Source organism: Gopherus evgoodei, chromosome 6 (genome assembly GCF_007399415.2).
Source record: "Gopherus evgoodei ecotype Sinaloan lineage chromosome 6, rGopEvg1_v1.p, whole genome shotgun sequence".
NCBI lineage: Eukaryota > Metazoa > Chordata > Testudines > Testudinidae > Gopherus > Gopherus evgoodei.
The window spans coordinates 88,247,405-88,272,501 of record NC_044327.1 but is presented as its reverse complement, the minus strand read 5'-3'; the positions used below and the strand labels follow the sequence as shown (position 1 = coordinate 88,272,501).

Here is a 25,097-nt window from a genome sequence, read left to right as displayed (position 1 = left end):
CGGGAAGCAGCAGCCAGCACATCCGTCGGCCTGCACCTCTTTCCGCAGCCCCCATTGGTCTGGGACAGCAACCTGCAGCCAGTGGGAGCTGCGATGGGCTGAACCTCCGGATGCTGCAGGTAAACAAACTGTCCTGGCCCACCAGCGGATTTCCCTGATGGGCTGCAGGCCAAAGGTTGCCAATCCCTGCCCTTGACAGTTGAAGGAGAGGTGAGGAGGATCCTCCAAAGGACATGCTAAAGGAGCAGTTATATAGAATAGGATGGAGTCACAGAAGCCAAGGCAGGAGAAGATTTCAAGAAGAGGAGCGTAGTCACCAGTGTCAGGCAGCTGACAGGTCAAGAAAGATAAAGATAAGAGTACTGCTTCTGAGCTTTGGCTAAAAAGAGGTCATTACAGGCTTTGGTGAGAGTGGTTGCAGAGCAGAACAAAGGGTGGAACCTGGATTGGAGAGGTCTAGGATAGAACTGGAGGGGAGGAAGTCCAGACAGCTATTGTACACCATGCATTCAGTGGGCTTGGAGATGAAAGGAAGAAGGAGCAGTGGTTGGAGAGGCAACTGGGGCCAAGTGTGGGGTTTTTTAAGACGGGAGAGACTAAAACATTCTTGAATTGAGAAGGGAAAGAGCCAGAAGAGAGAGAGAGGTTAAGAAAAAGAATAAGGGTGGGGATGAGTGGATGCCATGCAGATCAGGAGAACATTACAGGAAGAATACGGACTATGAAGTAAATTCATTTTGCTCCAGTTAGTGTTAGCTCCCTGTCATTTAGATGTGAAATATTAACAAAGATGTATTACGTGTTAGATTGTTTTTGTGAAATAGTATATTAACTGGTAGCTTAAGTGACAGAGATGGAAGATGGCTGAAATAATTTTCAGATTGATTAACTCTTTATTCAGGTTTAATTATAAACTGTGCCTACTTCAAAGTCTCTCATACACAGATTTTTAATCAATTAATTTAGAAGACATCTGACCCATTCTTATTACAGAAAGGGGCCCTGGAGGTTAATTGGCAAATATCTTATGGAATGGAGACTACTGTTTAAGAAACCTAGTGATTTTCTTGTTACAACAGAAATTCACATGTTCTGTCCCATGTATTCAAGCCAGTACATAAATATTGTCTACCTGAATCATCACTAAGGAAACTCAGGCTCTTATTCAGCAAGATACTTAATCACATGCCTAACTTGATCACTTGAATAACTTCAGTGGGGTTACATGTTTAAAATTAGGCACACAAGCTCAAAGTGCAGTTACAGAACATGCTCCTCTTAACTGAACTCTGCCACATCCGTGTCTATGACAATTAATTGTGGTCCCAATCATGCTCCCATTGAGATAATTGATTTTTGCCATTGACTTCAGTAGGCGCAATATTGGACCCTAATATTTGTGAGTATTGATGAAGCACTTAAAAGATGTAAAGAGCAATATAAGTGGTGGTCTTACATATTAAATAATGTATTTGTTTGTCTCCAGGGGTTGTGTTTTTTCTCAGGCTGTGAATCTAGGGTAGGAGAAATTCCTAATTATGTTAATAGAAAAAGCAATATATAAATTGTTATACTGACAACATGAAGGTGTTTTTAACATCCAGTTCTATTTTTAATGACTATCAGTTAAAAAATATTTGGCAGTGATGACTGTCTGTCACTTAGTAATACTCACATGGTAAACGTGGGCATCTTTCTTGGGTGTTAAATGGTGATGATCTTCCATCTTAATACTAAAAATTAACCTTTTAATCCTTTCTCAGAGCTAGACTTCTGTTCCAGAACAATGTAGTTTAATGTAGATATTCATATTTCTGTTGTGATTTAGAATGAAAAAATTTCGTGATGTAGTATTTTACAAACTGTTGACTTTCTCTTGCAGAATCCAGTATTAAGATTCACATCAAACAAACCACACTTTAAGCCTGATCTTGTAGGCCTTGCACAAGCAAAATTCTCATTGATCTCCACTGAAGTTCTGCTTATGTGAGGATTGTTGAGGTCAGATCCTTTATCTACAAAAGGATGCCATATCTCTGTGGTGCAAGAGTATTAACATTAATAATTGTCAAATTAGTGTAGTACTGGCAAGGGCAAAAAAAACCCAGCAACAACAACAAAAAAAACCTACGGTGATTTCTGTTTTTCAAATCAGCAGCTCAGATTTGTTTCTCTGGTACTAACCCAGAGCAGTGTAAGCATCTTAAAACAAATTACAAATAATGCGGTTGGTGCATTAATCTGAGGCACTTGGTGGATGTTGACAGTGTTTTCTAGACAAAAGATTTTATTCTCTCATATCAGTATAATGCTGGATATATTAAGAACCAGAGGAGTTACTTATCTTCATGTGGAATTGTATCTTAAAGAGAGTGCTAAAGTACAGGTCTCAATTAATTTCACAATGCTATCATGAAGGGATTATGAAGAAAATTCTGTAATCAAGGTAGGTTTGTGTATTTTTAAAAACAGAAATACAATGAAACCTGCCTCAAAGAACCATTACACTTCATATTACTAATAGAGATGACCTTTATCTGTTCTGAGGATTGACAAAACCTCAGGGATACTTTTGGGGAACTTCTTGTTCAGTTCAGATTTGAGGTGATCCTTGATGGAGGTTTCATTGTATATATTCTTGTTTGGTTTGATATCCTGTTTTAATGCTTTTTCTCTTTTAGTTTTTAAATCTCCAAATCCAGGTTTATGTAACTTGTGTGGTCCCATTGTTTGTAGTCTTTTAGTAGCTGTATGTGAGAAAAGCACTACTAATATATGCATACGACGAAGTGGGTATTCACCCACGAAAGCTCATGCTCCAATACGTCTGTTAGTCTATAAGATGCCACAGGACTCTTTGCTGCTTTTACTAATATAGTAGGGAGAATGTGCAAGACAAGGAGTCAGGAGACCTAACTGTATTTTGAGCTTTGCCACAGATCTCCTTTGTAGTCTTGGGAAAGTCACTGGGTAGAGTCATGGGGATATTGAGGCTAAATTCATTAATATTAGATGAGTGTTTTGAGAGCCTCTGATAAAAGGCATTATAGAAATGGAAAGTATTATTCATTTATCTGTTTCTTTTGAATCCACTGTTTTATTTTGTTCAAATGTTTGATTAACATTTTCACCACTTTGTTGTTTCCATGTGTTTGGGACCTTTAAAAATGCTTTGTAACGCAAGCTAGTTGTTCACTTTCTGCTGTGTTACATTAGAAGAGATGATAAAAGTTTAATATTGAAAGGAATTAGTGATTAACAAGGATTAAATAATCCAAAATCTTAAAAAAAAAAAAAAAAAACCCAAAAAACCGTAACTGGATTTTGCATATTTATAAACATAGCCTTTCTCCTTTTTATAAATATGATGCTTTGCTTGTTTATCTAATTTTTTGAGGCTTCTGCTTGGATTTGTATACAGTACGTTTCAAAACCAATGTTACAGGGGTTCTTTCTGTTCTTATTTTAAGTTTATGTAGCATACTGAGAGATTTGTCAAGGAAGTGCAAACGCTAAACATGGTAGTGAAAATAGCTGAAAAGAGTTGCATTTATGTGTTGTAGATTTTTTTTTAATAGAAACTCATCTGAATTGGTTAGGAGTCCTACAGCTATTCTGAAATGTTGATATTGTGTAAAAATGAATAAATTCTATTATCTGAAATGTGGAATTTTTGCTCACTTTAGTGATGTGATGTGGTTCATAATAATTTGAAGTACAGTAAAGAACGTGCAAAATAAATATTTTTGAATGCATTTTTTAAAATCAAATATTTAGTTCTTAAAATTTGGGGATTTTCCAGCCGTGTTTTATTTTAATCTCTTAAGCCCCTTCAGTTATCAAGAAATGCAGGTATGTACTCTAGTCAGAAGAAAGAACTATGTTTATGTGGTTTCTGGGGGAGCGAGGAGGAGGGGATGAAAAGACCTTGGTGATGCCTTAATGTGCAGCATCACTGGGCACCACATGACACATATTTTGACCAGGGAGTGGTAACTGTACCAGTTTTTTTTTTTTTTTTTTTTACTCTAAAATTTCTTGGTAGGTTTTTTTATATTATTACAAGCTAGTGATGTATTTAAATACTTATATGGCCTCATTACCATAGTTTCACAATCTTATGAATTTATCCTCACAATACCTCTGCAAGATAGAGATTGTCCCCATTTTACAGAGGGGGAACTGAGGCACATAGAAACTAAAGGCAGGTCTTGGCGGGTAGTGGTCGATCTATTGGGGGTTGATTTATCGTGTCTAGTGTAGACACGATAAAATCGATCCTCGATCATGCTCCCTGTCGACTCCGGAACTCCAGCTCGCGAGAGGCAGAATCAAAGTCGATGGGGGAGCGGCAGTGGTCATCTTGCCACCGTCCTCACGGCCAGGTAAGTTGACCTAAGATATGTAACCTAAGTCGGCCTAAGATACGTAACTTCAGCTACACTATTTGTGTATCTTAGGTCGATCCCCCTGCTAGAGTAGACCTGGGTTAAGTAACTTGCCCAGGGTCACTCAGGAAGTCTATGGTGGAGCAGGAAACTGAACCTGGATCTCTTGAGTCCCATGTTAGCACCCTGACCAGTAGACTGCTCTTCCCCTCATATTCATAACAAGGAGCCATAAAAATAGTTTTAATCACTATTAATCTGTGACACGCAGCCTTAGAGTATGTAACAATATAACATTTTTTTAGATTTAGATTAATTATCCTTCATTTTTTTGTGCAGGGCACCCTGTGCTCTAGGGTTTATACTGCACTGGAATGAAAGCTGAATTTGCTGAGTGCATGTTAAGCACCAGATTTTGGGGGATTTTTTTTTTAAATCAGCATAGGTTGATGTGGCTTTTCAGCCACACCATCCTCCCAGAATAGCTTCCTTGGCATTTGGCCTGATATAATGTGGCTGCTGTGGCTTGAAATATTTTCCTTACAAGAAGTGAAGTTTTTGTACTTTCCCCAAAATCTAGAGATTAGTTTAGGTGTGAGGGGGAAGTTCCCTTTTTGTAGAAATGTAAACTGGCTTCCCTGCAAATATATTTATTTGTTTGTCTGGCTGGTCTCATAGTTTTGAAAATGAGAGGGTCAGTCCATATCTGATTCTCCTCTTCAGGATGGGCACTTTCTTGTGCATGTGATGGATGCTACTTTGTATAATTCACATTTAGTGCCGAACTTTGCTCTGAGCATATTGGCCTGGAACTCTCATTCATTGCAATGGGTGTTCCATGTGCATAACTGACTTTCTATATTAAAAAAGTAACATGTATACAAAGTTGTCAACAATTGAGTTAGAGCACCTGATGCTGGCCATGACTAACTGCTCACTTTACACTGAGTAAAGTTAGGCATAGGTGTGTCCTGATCCTGCAAATACAGGTTATTCCAATCGGTAAAAAAATTCTAACAAAATATTTTAAATAATATAAAGGCTTGAAATTTATCAGTTTTTTATGAATATTCTAAAAAAAAGCCTAAATCTCTTCTTTACCCATCTATTAAAATCAAAGGTTGCCAGTATTACATATCTTAGGCTACATAGTGTATTGGCTAAAAACTCACTCTCCCACAACATGCCTGCCTTCCTGCCTTCCTTCCTCCTCTCCTTATGGTCTGTTTGTATATATTAGAACACTGCACATCTTGACCTCCATGTATGGATGTACTTCTGTGGTGATCATCACTATAAACTCTAAATATCCTAGAAATATCTTCCCTCCTTCATCCCCTTTGTGAATTGAACTGAAATTACCCACAAGATTTTTCCTTGTACTATAGAGTACCTCCTTTTATGTCCCAGTGCAGTTACTGAAATCAAGTAAAACTTGGATTCAGAAAGGGAAAATTTGATGCAAACCTAACAAATATTATCATCTGGTCAGTCAGTGTGAACCTTTGTGATGATTTTATGCACATGCGCACACACACATCAGTGGACAGGAATACAGGATGGAGTTCATGGCGCTTTTTCAGAAATAAAACTGAGAATATGAGTCTCAGTTAATATTCAGATTCACAACTTGAATGGATTTTCAACCTGGTCTGCATTAATATTTTTTTAAATAATTGAGGGATAATTTTTCAGTCTTAACACTTAACCTAATGAAGGTTTGTGTCTGGGAATTAGAATATCGTGGAAAGTCACACAGCAACATCATGTTCACTCATCTTGTTAAATGAGGTATTTCAAGGGGCTCCTTGAATTGATCTCAGACACTCTCTGTTACCACAGCTGTTTCTAAAAGAGGTTGTGCCATTCTGGCATAGTAATTTATAGGGGGAGGGTGAAAAGTCTCATTCTATTCCACGCTGAAGCAAGTGTAGCATGTGTGACTTTAATACAATGAATTTTTGATATCTTATACAAGATGGTGCACTTATAGTGAGATAAAGTGACATTTGACTTTTGTTTAAATGAAAGAAAGAATTACATTTTTTGCCTAATTAAAAAACAAATTATTTGGACATTCTTTCCCCTTTAATATCTGTTTTGCATGAATGCTCATGATGAGTTAGGATGCTTAAGGCTATATCAAATTTGCTCATTCAGCCAGAATATTTCCTGGCCAATTGGAGGGTTATCTCATGAACAGAGCACAATCCCACAGAATATGACAAGGATTTGACATGACAGTTTTACAGTCATGCAACACACAGAAGCTTAAAGAAACAAAAAAGAGGAGAGTGACAGGCTTCACAATGAGGACCTGCTTTGTTCCTGGTGCCCCTTCGCTCCCCACCTCCCTCCCCAAAAAAGTCCAAAACCCAGAATTGTGAAAATATGCCAGGCACTTTCACCTGAAAAACTGAACAGTAATTCAAACAAATATGGATTATATAAGCAGTTTCTTTCAGGAGATGAAAACCTTCATGGTTTTTGCTTTCTAAAGTCCAAAAGAATCTTAAAAATGCGAAATTTCAAATAGTCATGGCAGGTGGGACTGGAATTTGCTTATTGCTGGGATCAATGCGTTGCCTCCAACAGCTTAATCTCTCCTTTTAAAATAGATTCCTAAAAGTTGGTTCATGGGGCTACTTGTTGGTCTGCAGAGAGCTGCTAGTGACATATTGCTGGCCTTTCTTCTTGTTTTCAGCTGCCCTAGAAGACAGCAAAAAATCCATTAGATCCTTCTCCATGTAAGCAATTACTGTGATTTCCTCAGGAATACTATGATTTTTATTGAGAGGGGAGGTAGTGCACAAGGCAGATTCTATGATATGAACTGCACCATGAACATGTCTTTTGAGAACTTGTCTTTAAAAGACATGTAATCTGCAGCGCATTCAAAATTTATGGATGATGAATAACAATGATGGGCAAGCTTTCTGCTGTTGTCTGCTATGGTAGATATGTATAAACAATGTTCTTATACAAACACTATAAGAATACTACTGAGTTGGAAATTCATTAGTTTAATTGAGGAGAAAGGTGGGAGGGAATAAAATTGAAAAGTTTGCCTTTTTTTTTTTTTTTACATTGATAAATAATTTTCTTCTATTCTCCTTTCTGTTTAGTGTGGTAAATGTTAAAAACAAAACAAAACAACCCCCCCCCAGAGAAACAGCAGGGATCAGGACTCATTAAATAATCACCGGTTCTTGTTGAATAGAAGAAACATTCTTTTAGGATGTTAAAGGAATTTTCTACCTGTTAATATGTTCCCAAAACATTAACTGATTATTTCTTGTCCATTTTTAGATGTAAACAAATATATTTGTGTTTTTTGTTTTCACAGTGGCTTAGCAATCAAAAAATTCATTCAGTAAGCCAGCTGTTGCTACATATTTTCTGCTTTGATTTTGCCTTTTTTTATTTAAAAAAAATTGCCAAGAATGATGGCCTAGAGTAGAGGCTTTTAGCAATAGCCTGTGGCTGGCATATCTCATACTGTCATGTAACTTGAAATGAGCCTCTATCATTCCTTATTGTTCTCATACTAGTTCAGATACTTGGGTGTTTATTGAATCGTTTGTTTCTGCCAATATAAGGAAAACCAAAATCTTAGTTGTTTAGGTGATTTGATTTCCCTTAAAGCAGAATTTACTGAAGATTCTCAGCTTCACCTCTTCTTTAGCAGCTGGAACTAGTTTTTCCCTGTAGTGAAATTTCTGCTTTTATCTTAGGGTCTTTACTTACCTTAAAGCAGCTAAGATCTCACTCTAAAATGTCATCCAATCAGTCTTTTCTAGCTACATGTGAGCTCACACATTTCCTCCTTAGTTCTTGCCCTGAATGTAGGCCTTACAGAAGTAGTAGACTTACAGGAAGTCTGTATGTTAACAAGCAATTTCAATCTCCTTTTTTATTACAGTGAAGACTAGCTTTTGTCCTAGTCTCTTAATCTCTTGTGCACACTAGTCCCTTGTACTCTGCTTCCTAATTCCACTAGGCTGGGAAGGGTGAAATTATAGTGGCATGAATGGGTCATCAGTGTGTGTGAATTTAATGTGGAAGGGGCTGGGAAGCCAGAAAAAGATTGTGGAGTAGAGGATGAGGTTCCCAGGACTGTGGGACAGAAGGATAATTCCAGCTCTTAAGGTCTTGTTCACACTAGACTAAAAGATGAGTTTTAAAGTATTGTCAAACATGTTTTAAAACTCTAGGACAGACAGTGCCAAGTGTATTTTAGTGTGTGATCTGGCAGAGGTGAGGAAAAATCCTTAGGGTTGAACAGTTTTTGCTTGCAGTTCCTGCTTTGGTCACTATGGGGCACTGTGGCAGCTGCAGGCAGACAAGGCTGTCTCTTTTGCCTCTTATTGCCCCTTGTTCACTGCTATACAGCAGGAGGAGGGAAGTCACCATTGTCAGATGTCTCGCTTGCCTGCTGCCATTCCTTTAAAAATTAGTGGCATCCATTGGTATCTTTCTGGAGTGAGGAGAGACAGATGTAGAGGTGAATGAAATAACTGAGTGTCGTGGGTGGGGGTGATGGGTGGATGGTGAATAATAGTATGGGGGATGGAGAGAGAGTAATGGGGAGACAGAGGGAGTAATCATGAAGGGGAGATCAGGAAGTGGAGAAGGAACTGAGGGAGAAAATGGAAGGTAAGAGAAAATGCTGACACTAAAAATCAGTGAAGAGAAGAAGTGGGCTGAATCAGAAAAGGACAAATCCTTTGATAAGAGCTTTGATTTGATAAGAGATGGGAAAACAGAAAAGCAATTGAAAAGGAGACATTTTTTAAAAAGTGAAAAGACCAAAATACAAACAAAAGCGAAGGGCAGGTAGATAAAATGGAAAGTTAAATGAGGGAGCCATATGTTAATTTCTTATAAATGTTCCTGGAAATCTTACTTTGACAGCAGCTTGAATCTGTGACTAAATCATGGCTGTGTTTTTAAAGACGGAAAACAATTCTGTGAAAGAGGTGACCTATCTCTTCTCCTGGATCCTAGTGTCTATAGGTACTAGATATCACCTTTACCTACGTTTTGAAAAGCTTGATTTATAGATTACCTTTGAGTCTCCTGAGGGGAAAAGAAGGGGTCTTGTCATATCACATACCTTTCCAAATGAAAGCACAGAAGTGTGCGTAAGAGAGACCAGAAAGGAATGGGGAGAAATTTGAGACGTAAACCATTAATTTTGTCAGGGAAAAGTTCTCAGACCTTCCCAGAGAGATCTTGATTGCTCATATCTGAAAAAGTCATATAAAGAAGCCACACAACTTGGCTTCCTTCCAAGACTGATCAATTGGTTAGCAGTGGTAGTGGTAGTTCACTGCTTGTGGAAGCTCTGGATGAAACCTTAGGACAGAGCGGACCTCATTTTTATGTGGTGCTGTTTTGGGGGTGTAACTGTTGGCCTATTGTACCTTGAGGAAGAGGCATAAGTTGACACTGCTTTCACTGGTGACAGCTGAATCAAAGATTCTCCTGAGTGTTGAGAAGTTGCTACTGCCACTCCTGCCAGCACAGTGGCCAACTTTCACAGGGTAAATAAGCACCCTGACTTCCACAATAAGCCAAAAATCAATCTAATCTCATTTCAAAACAAGGCCAAAACAAGCCAATCCTTAAGAACCCCAACACTTTGTGACTAGATCCCCCTGACATGCAGTCTGGGACTGTGGTGGGCCCCCTGTGCAACCCTGACTCTCCCCCCACCCTTTGCTCCTGCTTGCTCCTAGCCCATGCTTGCCAGGAACTGATTTCCCCCACCCCCACCGCCCAAAAAAGGCAACAAGCTACAAAAAGCAACTTGCAAGCTAATTAAGCCAAAACCAAGCCCAATTTCTGCTTTTTTTTTTTTCTCGTGGGTTTGGCATGTCTGACTGTACTTCAGCTGCCAGGTAATTTGTTAGTTATTTTCTCCCCCTTCCCCTCTCACCCAGTTGCCTCTTAGGTCCAGTTTATAGTAACTGAGCTGGTGGGCTCCCTCACTGCTAGGGCATCAGATAAAACTCTCAGCTTCAGAATTTCAGATTTTTTTTTTTTTTTTTTTAGGGATGGGTTAATTTCTTAAAATCAAAAGTCTTATGTAAATTAAACAGATAAACCAGGTCCTGTTTCCTGCAGGTCTCTCTCTAACTGAGCTGTTCCTTGACCTTTTAGCTTTCAGATCACCTGATCCCTGGCCTCAAACTCATCATCTGGGAGGCAGATAACTAGGCAACTCCCTTAAAGGACCAGCTGACTCTGTGACACTACTATACAGGAATAGTATCAGTAGCAGCTGTGAGATGTCTATTATTTGCTATAGCCATTTCTACAATTAAGATTTTGTTTGTCTTTGTATTTTTTGGTTATTTTGTAATTATCTGGATTGAGGTTTTTCTGGTCCCATTGAAAGGACCTTTTGCTGTGTTGCCAGTATCTTGTGTTGTAAAGGTTGTGTGAGTACCAATAAAGGAAATAAATCCCATCACTTGGGATGCAGATAATTAGGCACAGGTGGGGGTAAACCCAACTCCCTTATGTGGTGGGGTGACTCTTTGACAGTGATCGTAGAGGTCTAGGCTAGCGCATGATTGCTAGGCTGGCACAGGTGCCTGTATTGAGGAGGGAGGGAGTAGGGGATAGAGGGTGTTTGTATGACGTTGAGAGTATGGTGCATGTGTTGGAGTGAGTGAAGAGCAGTGGGATTACAGAGGAAATGGTGGGCACAGGCAGCAGAGTAATTGAAGGAACATAGTAAGTACCAATACAGATCAAACCAATGGTCTGTCCTATTGCGTGTATATATTTTTAAAAGCTTGTTACGTTTGTGTGGTAGTCGGGTTTAATTGGCCTTAACTTAAACCTGGAAAATCTAATTATGAGAGATGCCTGCTGAAAGATGCTGGGATTTATTAGTATTTGAGAATGGTGCGAATGTGAGGCTAGTGGAAATGAATGTATAAAACTATAACTCCTGTGATGCATGGACATTGAGATATAGGCGTCCTCTCTCTTTCTCTCTCATTCTTCAGGAAGAACAACAATCTTTCATTTTTCTCTTCTTTTTTTGAATTGTGGTAGTGCTCAAAGATCCTTACTAGATTAAAGTCTCTTTGTGTGAGGTGCAGTACAAATACACAGGATGGACGCAATTCTTGATCTGAAGAACAGTAGCAGGCTAGCTGACACATCAGATATCCACCAAGTATGGAAAAACCTGAAAGATAATCAGTATTTATTCAGGAAAACTGAGTTTTATAAATTCATAGACTTTATAGTCAGAAGGGACCATTATGATCATCTAGTCTGACCTCCTGCACAACGCAGGTCACAGAATCTCTCCCACCCACTCCTATAATAAACCCCTAACCTATGTCTGAGCTATTGAAGTCCTCAAATTGTGGTTTAAAGACTTCAAGGTGCAGAGAATCCTCCAGCAAGTGACCCGTGCCCCACGCTGCAGAGGAAGGCAAAAAAAACCCCAGGGCCTCTGCCAATCTGCCCTGGAGGAAAATTTGTTCCCAACCCCAAATATGGCAATCAGCTAAACTCTGAGCATCTGGGCAAGACTCACCAGCTAGATACCAAGGAAAGAATTCTCTGTAGTTACTCAGACCCCACCCCATCTAACATCCCATCACAGGCCATTGGGCAGATTTACTGCTAATAGTCAAAGATCAATTAATTGCCAAAATTAGGCTATTCCATCATACCATCCCCTCCATAAACTTATCAAGCTTAGTCTTGATGCCAGATACGTCTTTTGCCCTCACTACTCCCCTTGGAAGACTGTTCCAGAACTTCACTCCTCTGATGGTTAGAAACCATCTAATTTCAAGTCTAAACTTCCGGATGGCCAGTTTATATCCATTTGTTCTTGTGTCCACATTGGTAGCTTAAATAATTCCTCTCCCTCCCTGGTATTTGTCCCCTGATATATTTATAGAGAGCAATCATATCTCCCCTCAGCCTTCTTTTTGTTAGACTGAACAAGCCAAGCTTGTTCCCAGATTGGTCCCAAAACTGATCCCTGTCTTTTCATAAGACAGGTTTTCTATTCCTCAGATCATCCTAGTAGCCCTTCTCTGCTGTACCTGTTCCAGTTTGAATTCATCCTTCTTAAACATGGGAGACCAGAACTGCACACAGTATTCCAGATGAGATCTCACCAGTGCTTTGTATAACGGTACTAAAATCTCCTTATCTCTATTGGAAATACCTCGCCTGATGCATCCCAAGACTAAATTAGCTTTTTTCACGGCCATATCACATTGGTGGCTCATAGTCATCCTGTGATCAACCAATACTCCGAGGTCCTTCTCCTCCTCTGTTACTTCCAACTGATGAGTCCCCAGTTTATAACAAAAATTCTCATTATTAATCCCTAAATGCATGACCTTGCACTTTTCACTATTAAATTTCATCCTATTACTATTACTCCAGTTTACAAGGTCATCCAGATCTTCCTGTATGATATCCAGATCCTTCTCTGTATTGGCAATACCTCCCAGCTTTGTGTCCTCCACAAACTTTATTAGCACATTCCCACTTTTTGTACCAAGGTCAGTAATAAAAAGATTAAATAAGATTGGTCCCAAAACTAATCCCTGAGGAACTCCACTAGTAATCTCTGTCCAGCCTGACAGTTCCCCTTTCAGTATGACCCATTGTAGTCTCCCCTTTAACCAGTTCCTTATCCACCTTTCAATTTTCATATTGATCCCTATCTTTTCCAATTTAACTAAGAATTTCCCATGTGGAACCATATCAGATGCCTTACTGAAATCGATGTAAATTAGATCCACTGCTGTTCCTTTGTCTAAAAAGTCTGTTACCTTCTCAAAGAAGGAGATCTGATTGGTTTGGCATGATCTACCTTTTATAAAACCTTGTTGTATTTTGTCCCAATTACCATTGACTTCAATGTCCTTAACTACTTTCTCCTTCAAAATTTTGTACAAGACCTTGCATACTACAGATGTCAAACTAACAGGCCTGTAGTTACCCAGATCACTTTTTTCCCCTTTCTTAAAAATAGAAATTATGTTAGTAATTCTCCAGTCATATGGTACAACACCTGAATGTACAGATTCATTAAAAATTCTTGCTAATGGGCTTGCAATTTCATGTGCCAGTTCCTTTAATATTCTTGGATGAAGATTATTTGGGCCCCTGATTTAATCCCATTAAGCTGTTCGAGTTTGGCTTCTACCTCGGATGTGGTAATATCTACCTCCGTATCCTCATTCCCATTTGTCATCCTGCCATTATCTCTAAGCTCCTCATTAGCCTCATTAAAGACTGAGACAAAGTATTTGTTTAGATATTGGGCCATGCCTAGATTATCCGTAACCTCCGCTCCATCCTCAGTGTTTAACGGGCCCTCTTCTTCTTTCTTTGTTTTCTTCTTATTTATGTGGAACTTTTTACTATTGGTTTTAATTCCCTTTGCAAAGTCCAACCCTATACATGGCTTTTGGCCTTTCTCACTTTATCCTTACATGTTCTGACCTCAATAAGATAGCTTTCCTTGCTGGTCCTTCCCATCTTCCACTCCTTGTAGGCTTTTTGCCTTTTTTTAATCACCTCTCTGAGATGCTTGCTCATCCAGCTTGGTCTACAACTCCTGTCTGTGAATTTTTTCCCCTTTCTTGGGATGCAGGCTTCTGATAGTTTCTGCAACTTTGACTTGAAGTAATTTCAGGCCTCCTCTGTGTTTACATCCACAAGTTCTTCAGTCCAATCTACTTCCCTAACTAATTTCATTAATTTTTTTAAGTTAGCCCTTTTGAAATCAAAAACCCTAGTCACAGATCTATTTTTGTTTATCCTTCCGTTTCGTTTGAACTGAATTAGCTCATGATCACTTGAACCAAGGTTGCCCCCTACAATCATTTCTTCTAGGAGATCTTCACTGCTCACCAAAACCAAATCTAAAATGGCATCCCCTCTTCTTGGTTCAGCAACTACTTGGTGAAGGAATCCATCAGCTATCGCACCCAAAAAATCTGAGCTCTGTAATTACTAGCACTTGTCCTCCAGTTTATATCTGGGAAGTTAAAGTCTCTCATGATCACACAATTCCCATTCATATCTACTTCATTAAAAACATTAAAGAGGTCTCTATCCATATCCAGATCGGATCCTGGTGGTCTGTAGCACACCTCAAGCACTATCCCAGGGGAGTCTCTAGTAGCTTTCTTCCCCAATGTGATTTTTGCCCAGATAGATTCTCTTATCCCTTCCATCACTTCTTATTTCTTTACAGTCTACCTCATCACTGATGTACAATGCTACTCCACCACCTTTGCCTTTATTTCTGTCTTTCCTAAACAGCACATGCCCTTCAATACCTGTACTCCAGTCATGACTACTATTCCACCATGTTTCTGTTATCCCTACAATACCTGGTTTCGCTTTCTGCACCAGTAACTTTAGTTCCTTCATTTTATTACCTAGGCTCCTCGCATTAGTGTACAAACATCTTAATTTTTGCTGTTTGGCTTTGCTCACATTCTTTACCTAATTAGGCACAGACATTCTACTGCCAGTAGCACCTATTAGACTGGTATCTACAGTGCCCTTCCTCCTTATGTCCATTCTCCTACCCACGGCTGTATCCTTTCTTACTTTGTTTTCTTCCCTATCAATGTTAAAATCTGGCGTGGAAATTACCTGGACATCTCCCAACCATCTCCCCCAAATTCCTAGTTTAAAGCTCTCTTAATCAGTTTTGCCAGCCTCCATCCCTCCCTACTCAGGTAAAGTCCATCCCGAGAGAACAGTCCTGTGTCCATAAATACCTCCCAGTGGCCATACATCCCAAAGCCCTTCTTATAGCACCACTGTCTGAGCCATCTGTTGATCATCATAATCTTGTCACACCTTGTTTCCCTTCTCTAGGAACAGGCAGAATCCCACTGAAGATCACCTGAGTCTTGATTTCCTTAAGCATCTTCCCCAGCCTGGCATAGTCTCCCTTGACACGTTCCAGCAATAATCTAGCCGTATCATTTGTTCCCACATGAAAGACAGTCAGTGGATTCTTTCCTGCTCCTGTTACGATTCTCTTCAGCCTCAGATCCACAACTGTATCTTAGCACCTGGCAGACAGCACAACTTTCTGTTCTCTGGATCAGCACTGGTTACAGGCCTGTCTATAATTCTCAGTAAGGAGTCCCCAGTCATGTAGACCTGCCTTTTCCTGGTGTTGGTGTGATTCTCCGGTCTATCCCCTGTTCTTGCCACGAGTTCTTGGGAAGAACCTTTAAGAGCCCTGGTGAGTGCTCTTGGGCTAGTGGAGGGAGTGTTAAAGAGTGAGAAGGAGTTTTTCCTTCTTTTCTTTTCTTTTCTTTTCTGACTCCCATCACTGATATTTAAAAAATTCTTACTGTAGGTACTGTTGCTGTCTGGTTGGAGAGCCAGCTCCTCTAAATGCAGGGTTTCCCACTGACAATTGGCAGGGAGGCATGCTGCTGCGTGTAATGTTGATTCACCATAGCTGAAGGACTAGCGGAAAAGTGCAGGCAATGGCAATTTTAGGAAGAGGACTTCAAAAGAAAATACACAGACCCCTAGGAAGTGAAGTTAAGTGCACCAGTGGTGCAGTCAGTGAAACAGCCAGGTGAAAACAGGCAAGGAAGCCCCCCAATATCTGTGCATGTCCTTTAGACCATGGACAAATGTCTACAGGGATCCACTGGCCAATCCCCTTCTCCCTCCTTCACCGGTGCATAGGTAGGATACATAGGCCATGTTGTGGGAGGCTGAAGCAATGGACAGATGTGTGGAGAAGATTCTGTTCTCACCAACATCCATGCAGCACCCCCTGTACAACTATTTTACTCTGGTTAGGTGAAGTGATGAAAGATTTGGCTCTTTATGCATCTGTTGTACTTTATGCAACAGCAGCTCAGTAAACATTGTATAGAAAAAGAAAGAAAGCATGTATTAAATTAACCAAATTGTGCTGGAACACACATCACCTTATTCTGCCCAAATAACATTTAGAAATAAAAAATAAACCCATTATTTGGGGTGGTTGTGACAAATTGACATAAGACTGTGATTCATGCTCCTTGCTGCCAGTACAATTGAACACGCTTCCCTTTAGAGAAGAAGAGTAAATTGATTCTAATGTCATGTTTAATAGGACAAGATAACTTCGGGCATATACTGTGTGGTATCTCTATAATAATATATGCATATTCAATTTTTCAAGGGGATGGCATTCCCTGTGGACATGTTAGATAATTACAGTCATGAAGACTTGGAGAGTTCTGCAGAAGACTACATGTCTGATCTTCGATGTGGGGATCCAGGGAATCCAGAGTTTTTGTCTCTTATCAGCAACATCAAAGTAAGAAAGAGAAAAATGCAGATAAATCCAGTCGGTGTCTACTGTGTTAAAATGAGTATTTAAATAAGTACTATATTTTCTATATGTTTCTATCCTTCTTTAAACTGTATTTTTATTGTACTTTGGAACACTTAAAAGCACATTATTTTATTCCAAGTGAGATCTTTGTGTCAGCCACTCAGATTGTTGGATGATGAATCTACATGTATTGAACAATTCTCTTTCATTTTAAATCTTAACTGGTGAGTCAGGCCTTTGCTAGAATTATTCGCAGAAATGCACATGCATAAGTTATGCTAGCAGTTTCTGCATCTAATTGGTCATTTATGTCTCAGTTTTGCAAAGTGATCTGTTTGGGTGGATCTTTAATCCCAGAGGCAGTCCCACTGACATCCAAAATGGTGTCTATATTGGATTATTTGTCCTAAAAGTTTCCCTGTTGCCATCACTGCAGCTTTACTGGTGGAGGCACTAATTGAGACCGGATGCTGGAATTTGATGATCTGACCCACCTTATCGCTTAGCCTGTCTTTGTGATGCAGTGGTCAAAATCGGATATGCCTATGCTGGCACTCCCACTTGCTAGTATCTATGATAACGATGTGAAATTTTGACTAAAGAGTCTAGAATAAGTGAGGCCTAAGTGGGAGTAGGAGTTCTCACTTGCAGATCCCTTTCCAGGAGCAGAGTATTAGGCACTTTTCTCTAATCATGGTTAAGTGCTGTGTGTGTAAAAATAAAAATTCTGAGCCATAGCATACCATAAGCTTTAAACTGTTTTATAAGCAAGCAAATCTTTCTCATGGTCTGAATGCCTAGTTGTTTGTTCATCACACAATCAGTGCTTATATATATAAATACTTGAATTTAAATAACTTCAGAATCCTTTTGATGAAGATATTGAACTTTCTAAAACTGAGTGGTTCCAGTTTCCATATGTTTGTGCCTTAATGCCAAATTTTGGTGCTCAATTGAGCATTTGGATGCTGAAGTGCCTATTTTAGCACCAAAATGTGGGAAGTGTTCACCTGTTTTAAGTGACCTGGCCTGCAAGGGAAGACAATTTGGGTTTGTGTATCAGGCATATCAAGTTTTTTCTTTCCTGTTTCCTGGAAGTCTTTGTTAGAAGAGTCTGCAAAATGTATTTGAGGCTTTCTTAGCCCTTAATTGAGGACGAGATATTTAATCTTTAATAAAGACAGCTTGCCTTCCTGTTGCTCATATAGTTTTTGAGTCAAATAGATATGAACAGAAATAAAAATGGCTTTCCCTCTCAGTAGAGATTCACTTCCTTGGGGTCAGATCATAATGTTAGGCTGAGCTTTGTTCAGTGCAGGACCTAATGGTAGGGAGAAGAGAGGGACATAGGGGCTATATGCCAATTTTGCATTCCACTGTTGTCTGGCACAAGTTATACTGCCAGAGATCACCCCATCATGCTCGTGATCAGAAGCTATGACGGGTGTTAACCAGTGGAATCCCCAGCTGGTCACTTAGGAGATGTCTGTGCTGCAAAATAAAATAAAATAATGTGTGTATATATATATATATATTTATATCTGGTGGCAGAGAGTCTCAGAGCCTGGGTCTACAGACTCAGGCTCACAGAGCTCGTGCTGCGGTGCTAAAAACAGCAATGTAGATGTTGCCACTCGGGCTCTGAAAGTCACCCACCTCCCCCAGGTTTCAAACCCTAATATCTAGCCTGAGTGGCAACATGCACACTGCTGTTTTTAACGCCATAGTGTGAGCCCACATCTGTAGACCCAGGCTCTAAGACTCACTGCTGCGGATTGGTTGAATTTTGCAATGTACATGTACCCTGAGGCCAAATTTAAGGCTGTCCTATTAAAATTGAGGAAATGGCCCAGACTATCTGATCTCATAAACCTAATAGTTCTTCAGTCATTTATAGAATCATCCAGGAAAAAGAGGATAGACAAAGTGTGAATTCCTTTGATTGTTTTTTTGTTTGTTTTAACAGAGGAAAAACTTTTTAAACTTCCTCCCTCCAATATGCATGCACCTTTGGATGTAATCTTTATAAAGAAGATCTGTAATATAAAGAGGCAAAACAGGGCCAAACTCAATTGGTGGGAGTGTTCTTTTGGGTTTGCAGGTCACCTTTAAACACCCAAGTTTGAAAACTGGGTTTGCTTGTCCTCTTTAGCATACTCTATATATTTGACTAATGCTATATTAGCAAGAGTCCATTGAACCATTCTAAAATCTTGTTTCAGATTCCTATTAGCTTGTCAACTATAGGCTTCGTTCCTCTTTACGGTGGAGATCAGACGCACAAAGTTCTTGCTTTATTTGCACCTGAGGACTCGCTCACAGGTTTCATTTTAAAATTCTAATCTAAATGTTGTAGCATTTTGCTTTTGTGGCAAATACATGTAACCAATCCTTCACTCATTCCATGCTACCTTGCAATAATTAATTACCTTTTCCAGCTTGAATGCAGTGTCCATACTTCCACTTTCAGATTGTTGTTAATTTCTGTTGTAGATTCTTATCCACATCTCAGTAAGTGTGAAATTACTATGCCAATCGGAGTGGAACCAGCTAGATTAAATTTGGAAGATGTGTAACAAAATGAAAGACGGTGTCTTCTTGATTTAACGTGCATAATAATTAAATGCACCATGTACTTTCTCTTGAATTTTCTCCTTTCTGGCTTCTTTGATACCCAGCTATCCTCCCCAGTCCATCCAAAATGAGGCTACTAAATTTATCTTCCTCTTCTGTCAAGCAGTAATTGAGTCCCTCCACTGATCTACCTACCACTTCAAGCCCCTTTTAGTCTACCTGACAGCTGATATCTCTTATTGCATTTACTTTCCAGTCCTCCACTGTGCCAGTCTCAATGCTATGCTTGTCTCCTTCTCCCAATTCTGTCTCTGAATTTTGCCCATGCCACTCAAGTACAGAATGCCTACCTCATGCTGATCACCATCCTACCACCCTCTCCACATTCATCTCCCTTATTGAGATTTACTTTTTCTCTGATGCCCACAACTGAACCAACATTTTTAAAAAAATAACTCCACTGTTGTTAACTCCTCTGGGTCCCAAGCCTATCCTGTCTCTTTGCTTACTGTCCTTTTAAATCATCATCTTTTCAGAACAGGGAATGTCTTTGTTTTGTGGCTGTACAGCACTGAGCACATTGTTTTTGCTAAAGAAAATAACTGCATTAATGTGCTTCTTACTACAGCTTAAAAGACGTCTATTATAACTTGGTAACTATAGCTGTATAATAACTTTAGTGAATATCTTAAATTTCAAAATGTCAAGATCACTAACTTTTTATATCCATTTTTTTCCTTTCAAGCTGTAGCCTTGTATCTTGCTGACCAATGGTGGGCCATCAGTGATATTGTGAGAACATCTATTCCTTCTAGAGAGGGGCTTCAGCAGGTAAGGAGCTCCAGCATTTATATCTTAACAGTTTTTTTTAATCTTGTAAGGACCACTTCATATAAATGTAATGGGGATAGTTAATGATCTATATGTGTTGTACATTTTGATTTGATTTGGAAATTAATCTAATGGTGCAAATAAATAGGTAGGTCATCTTGCGTAGTGGGAGCATCAATAGAGATTGAGAAGCTGGGGCTCTTTTCACATCGTAGTTTTCCATTTAACTGACCTCTTCAAAACAACATTGCTCTTGTGCAGCACTCTCATGTGAAAGATACTTTGCCTCTAATGGTTTAAGGGCTTCCTTCTCAGACTCGTGCTGTCTGGGCCCCTGGCAATTAGGCACCTCATGGGAGTTGTGCATTGTACTACTGGAGAAGCTTGCCGGCCTCATCCCCCACCCTCCCCTTTCCTTTTTTTCCTCTTTAAGTTTGTCGTCAATTGTTAGAGTACCTTTCTGAGGGAGAAGGTTGGGGATGAGTTAAGTGAAATACAGGGATGGTGGCCTGCAGTGTTGGTATGGGGTTGGAGGAAGTCCAGATAAAGGACATGCCCTACTGTCATAATTAAGGCTAAGTTTTAGTCATGGGTGTTTTTAGTAAAGGACATGGACAGGTCACAGGCAGTAAACAAAAAATCATGGCCTGTGACCTGTCTATGACTTGTATTATATACCCCTGACTAAATCTTGGGAGGCGGCCTGGGAGATGCTGCAGGTGCTGGGGTGGGAAGTTTTGGAGGGGCTGGCACGGTCTCTACCTGGCTCTGTGGCTCCCTGGAAGTGACAACATCCCACTCCCTCAGCTCCTAGGCAGAGGTGTGGCCAGGCAGCTCTGCACTCTGCCTCTGTCCATAGCGCTGGCTTCGCAGCTCCCATTGGCAGAGAACTGCAGCCAATGAGAGCTGCAGTAGTGGTGCCTGCAGGTGGAGGCAATGTGCAGAGCTGTCTGGCTGCGCCTCCACTTAGGAGCTGAGCATCACTTCTTGGGAAGCCTCCCCTCCGACCCCGTAAGTGCTTCCCAGAGCCCTCACCCCCTCCTACTCCCCAGCCCTGAGTCCCCTCCCACACCTAAACTCCTGCTGCGGGGAGGCAGTGGCCTGAGACTGCCCCAGCAGTGGCCAGTGCAGCTGGCACAAGGGCTTCCCGAGCTGCTCAGTCGGCCCCGGGGTCAGCAATACCGGCCACTGCAGAAGTCATGGAGGTCCTGTAAAGTCACGGAATCCGTGACCTCTGTGACAAACTCGCAGCCTTAATTACCATTCATCATCAGGCTTGTATAACTTTTGTTAAACCATAGCTAATGCCTGTGTCTTCTGAAGCATATAAGACTCTAATTTTGCAGCAGGGAGCCCAGAATATTTCAGCATTGCCACCACAAGCTTTTTCCTCTTTGCTGCCCCCATGTCCAGTAGAATTAATGCAGTGTTGTTGTTCACTGCATTCAGCTTCTCCTGTCTGTGCTTGTTAAGTGTTACATTTCCATATCGGAGACCGTTCCAAACTGGAGTTTAATAAAACTTTGCTGCTGCAACCAGTGCTATTGCCTTTGACCCCTTCAGCAGATCTTCAGTCCTTAATGGGAGAAGGGCAGTGCACAGGTAAATCTAACTCTGACATTTCTGCGTGACTGCTATACATCTATATCCAACAATGATGGAGACGTGTTATGTGGGCCTTCCCAGAAGATCTGAGCGCATGTTCTTTGTAGCACGCCAAACTCCTGCTAGCCTGCGAAGACTAAGAGTAATTGATACTGTGCTCTCGTATTTGGCGAATGTTTCTTAAAATCCAAAAATACTGTGTTCATTTAAATTTTAAAAAACAAAAATAAAGCCTTTAAATCATCAGAACATGTTTTTAATATTAAGATGTGCAATGCATTTTATCTAATCTCTGATTTTATACACCGCCTGTCACCATGGCATCTGAGCTCCTCTCACCGCTCAAAAAACGATAGGCCTGATCTTTCAGAAGTGCTGATCATTCGCAGCTCCTGCTGACATCAGCTAGAGTTGTGGATAGTTAGCACCTCGAAAAATAAGCCCTCTAATGTCTAAGCTTCAACTAAATTGACATTGGCCTTTTAACTGTTGCACATTTAAAAGTACTTATGTGTTTCCATAGGTGAAGACTCTTGGAGAGAGGGTGGTTCTGTATGTTTTGAATCGAATTATTTATCGCAAACAAGAAATAGAGCGAAATGAGATCCCCTTCCTTTGTCACAGCAGCAATGATTATGCTAAGATTCTGTGGAAAAAAGGAGAAGCCGTTGGGTTCTATTCTGTTAAACCTGCAGGTAAAAACATTAAAGTATTTTTTTAATAAAGCAATGGAAAACCAAACTCTTTTATCAGAACTTTTAAGCTGCACTAATGTATGTGATTGATACATGAACCTTTTCTTGAATTCTTAGAACAGACAAGGTTTTGGGTAAAATTTTCAAAAGTGACTTATGCTTTTTTTTTTTTTTTTTTTTTTTTTAATTTTGCCCATAGTCTTTTTAGTAGCCATTATGCCCAGGACTTTGGGTTTCAAAATTTTTGCTTTCTGCACACGCTCCTTCTCAGTCAGCAGTGACCATCAACACTGTCTTTACTGTCACAGTGAAACCCATATCGTGGCAAGGTGCAGTATCTGCTGCATGTTCCTCAGTTGTACCCAAGAAGGGTGGGAACTTAGTCTTAAGAAGTACCTAATGGAAAAGGCCTTGAGGCTGCAGTAATACCTAGGCCAGGGGGACCTCTCCCATACCTTCAGCTTGACTCAATAAGGTGTGGTGTCTCATGCCACGGGGTCCAACTTAGGAGCGAGGGAGTCTACCCCCACAAATCTCTTGGTGGGATCTTGTCAGGAGGACAGGGAGTGTTTTTATAAATATAAGGCTAAATCCTCCTCCAAATCCACTTAGAAGAAGTCGAATAGAGCCCTGCCTAAATTGAGCAAATCTTCTAGCTCAATCCATGAGAATTTAGAATGTCCTAAGTTTCAGGGGCACGACAAGAAAGCCCACAAATCTAAGGCTCTGTCGGTACGAGATTTGGCGACATTAGTGTCTACGGTACCATCCATTGTCAGTTGGTCTGGAAGCATGGCTTCAAACAGTGTGCTCACCAAATCAGCTGTGAACACACTAGTAGCTGTTCCCACCAAATTAATATCATTTCGGCTATGGTGGAAGACTCCATGCCAAGAATGCGTAGGCATGCCATTCCTTTCCTCCTCATTGGACAGGATGATCATTACAGATACCTCTGTGATGGGTTTGGTCACAGAGACCCCCTTTGGACTGTCACCTGATGTGCTGAAACTACCTATGAGCCCATTTTCCCTGCCAGCTTGGGACTCCAGAATCCTGTCTTGTTGAGCCAGACACTCTACTCTGCTCCAGCATAGACACGGGGGCTGAATCACGTCCCCAAAACTGCAGGCTTTAACTGAAAACGACTCAAAGCAGGTACTCCTACCTTCAGCACCCAGCTCCCAATGGGATCCGAACCCAAATGAATCCATTTTACTCTGTATAAAGCTCATACAGGGTAAACTCATAAATTGTCCACCCTCTATAACACTGATAGAGAGAGGTGGACAGCTGTTTGCTCCCCCAAGTATTAATTACTTACTCTGGGTTAATTGATAAGCAAAAGTGATTTTATTAAATATAAAAAGTAGGATTTAAGTGGTTCAAAATAATAACAGACAGAACAAAGTAAGTTACCAAGCAAAATAAAACAAAACATGCCTAATACAGTAGGAAACTGCATACAGGTAAATTTCACCCTCAGAAGTGTCCCAATAAGCTTGTTTCACAGACTACTAGACTCCTTCCTAGTCTGGGCCCAGTCCTTTTCAGACCAACGTCGTGGTTTATGGCTTGTGTCCAGCAATCACTCACACCCCCTTAGTTACAGTCCTTTATCCCAGTTTCTTTCAGGCATCTCTTTGAAGTGGAGAGGTCATCTCTTGAGCCAGCTGAAGATAAAATGGAGAGGTTTCCAGGGCCGTTTATATTCTCTCTCTTGTGGGCGGAAACCCCTTTGTTCTTCTGTGAAAAATCGCAGCCACAAGATAGAGTTTGTAGCCACTTGGGCAAGTCACATGTCCATGAATGATTCCATTTTTTGCAGGCCAGCGCCATTGTTTACATGTTAGTTTGAACATTCCCAGGAAAACTCAGATGTGGATTGGCGTCTCCCAAAGTCCATTGTCAGTTAAGTGTTTCTTCGTTGGGCACTTACTGAGAATAGTCCTTTCTCAAGAAGCTGACCGAATGCTTCACTGATGCTACTTAGAATCAAATACATTGAGATACAAGTACATAGCCAATATTCATAACTTCAAATACAAAAATGATACACACATACAGACAGCATAATCGTAACCAGCAAATTACAGCCTTTCCATAGGCACCTTACTTGACCTATTTTCTACAAGATTTGGTGCAACTATAGAACCTTGGTTGTCACAATAATCTATATGCTCACAGTTCATGTCAATAACATCAAAACATCCTTGTTAGATCAGGCAGCTCATATTGGCAACCACACAGCACAAAGCAATCGATATCTCAAGAATCCAAACAGAAATCTCCCAAGCTGTCTACCACTGTAGCAGAAAGTATTCGGGGTCAAGCTATAACCTCTCAAAGAATCTTGAAATACGTCTCAGGCTGTATTTTGTTTTCTCTCCCTCTCACTCATGGGGTGAGGGTTCATTCCACAAGAGCACAAGTGATGTCTATGGCATCGCTTCAAGAAGAACCTCTACATGATATTTGCAGTGGCGTTCCATCAACACATTTGCAAAGCGTTATGTTGAGTACAAGACTCCTCTGCTGTTACATCCTTTGGAATGGCAGTCCTTGCTTCTGCTCTGCCATCTGTATCCTTGCACCCTCCTCCTACCTGAGTACTGTTTGCAGTCACCCACATTGGAA

At 40.4% G+C, this 25,097-nt stretch overlaps 1 protein-coding gene across 5 annotated transcripts in view; it reads left to right on the top strand.

The window, feature by feature from the left end:
- FAM169A (family with sequence similarity 169 member A) overlaps positions 1-25,097 on the top strand; it is a 52,665-nt gene that overhangs the window by 8,722 nt on the left and 18,846 nt on the right. For all 5 annotated transcript variants that reach the window (XM_030566579.1, XM_030566574.1, XM_030566575.1 and 2 more), the window contains 4 exons: positions 16,600-16,737; positions 18,978-19,077; positions 20,075-20,160; positions 22,289-22,460. In XM_030566579.1, the coding sequence (XP_030422439.1) occupies positions 16,603-16,737; positions 18,978-19,077; positions 20,075-20,160; positions 22,289-22,460 (493 nt within the window). In that variant the 5' untranslated portion in view covers positions 16,600-16,602. The remainder of the gene's footprint in view (positions 1-16,599; positions 16,738-18,977; positions 19,078-20,074; positions 20,161-22,288; positions 22,461-25,097) is intronic.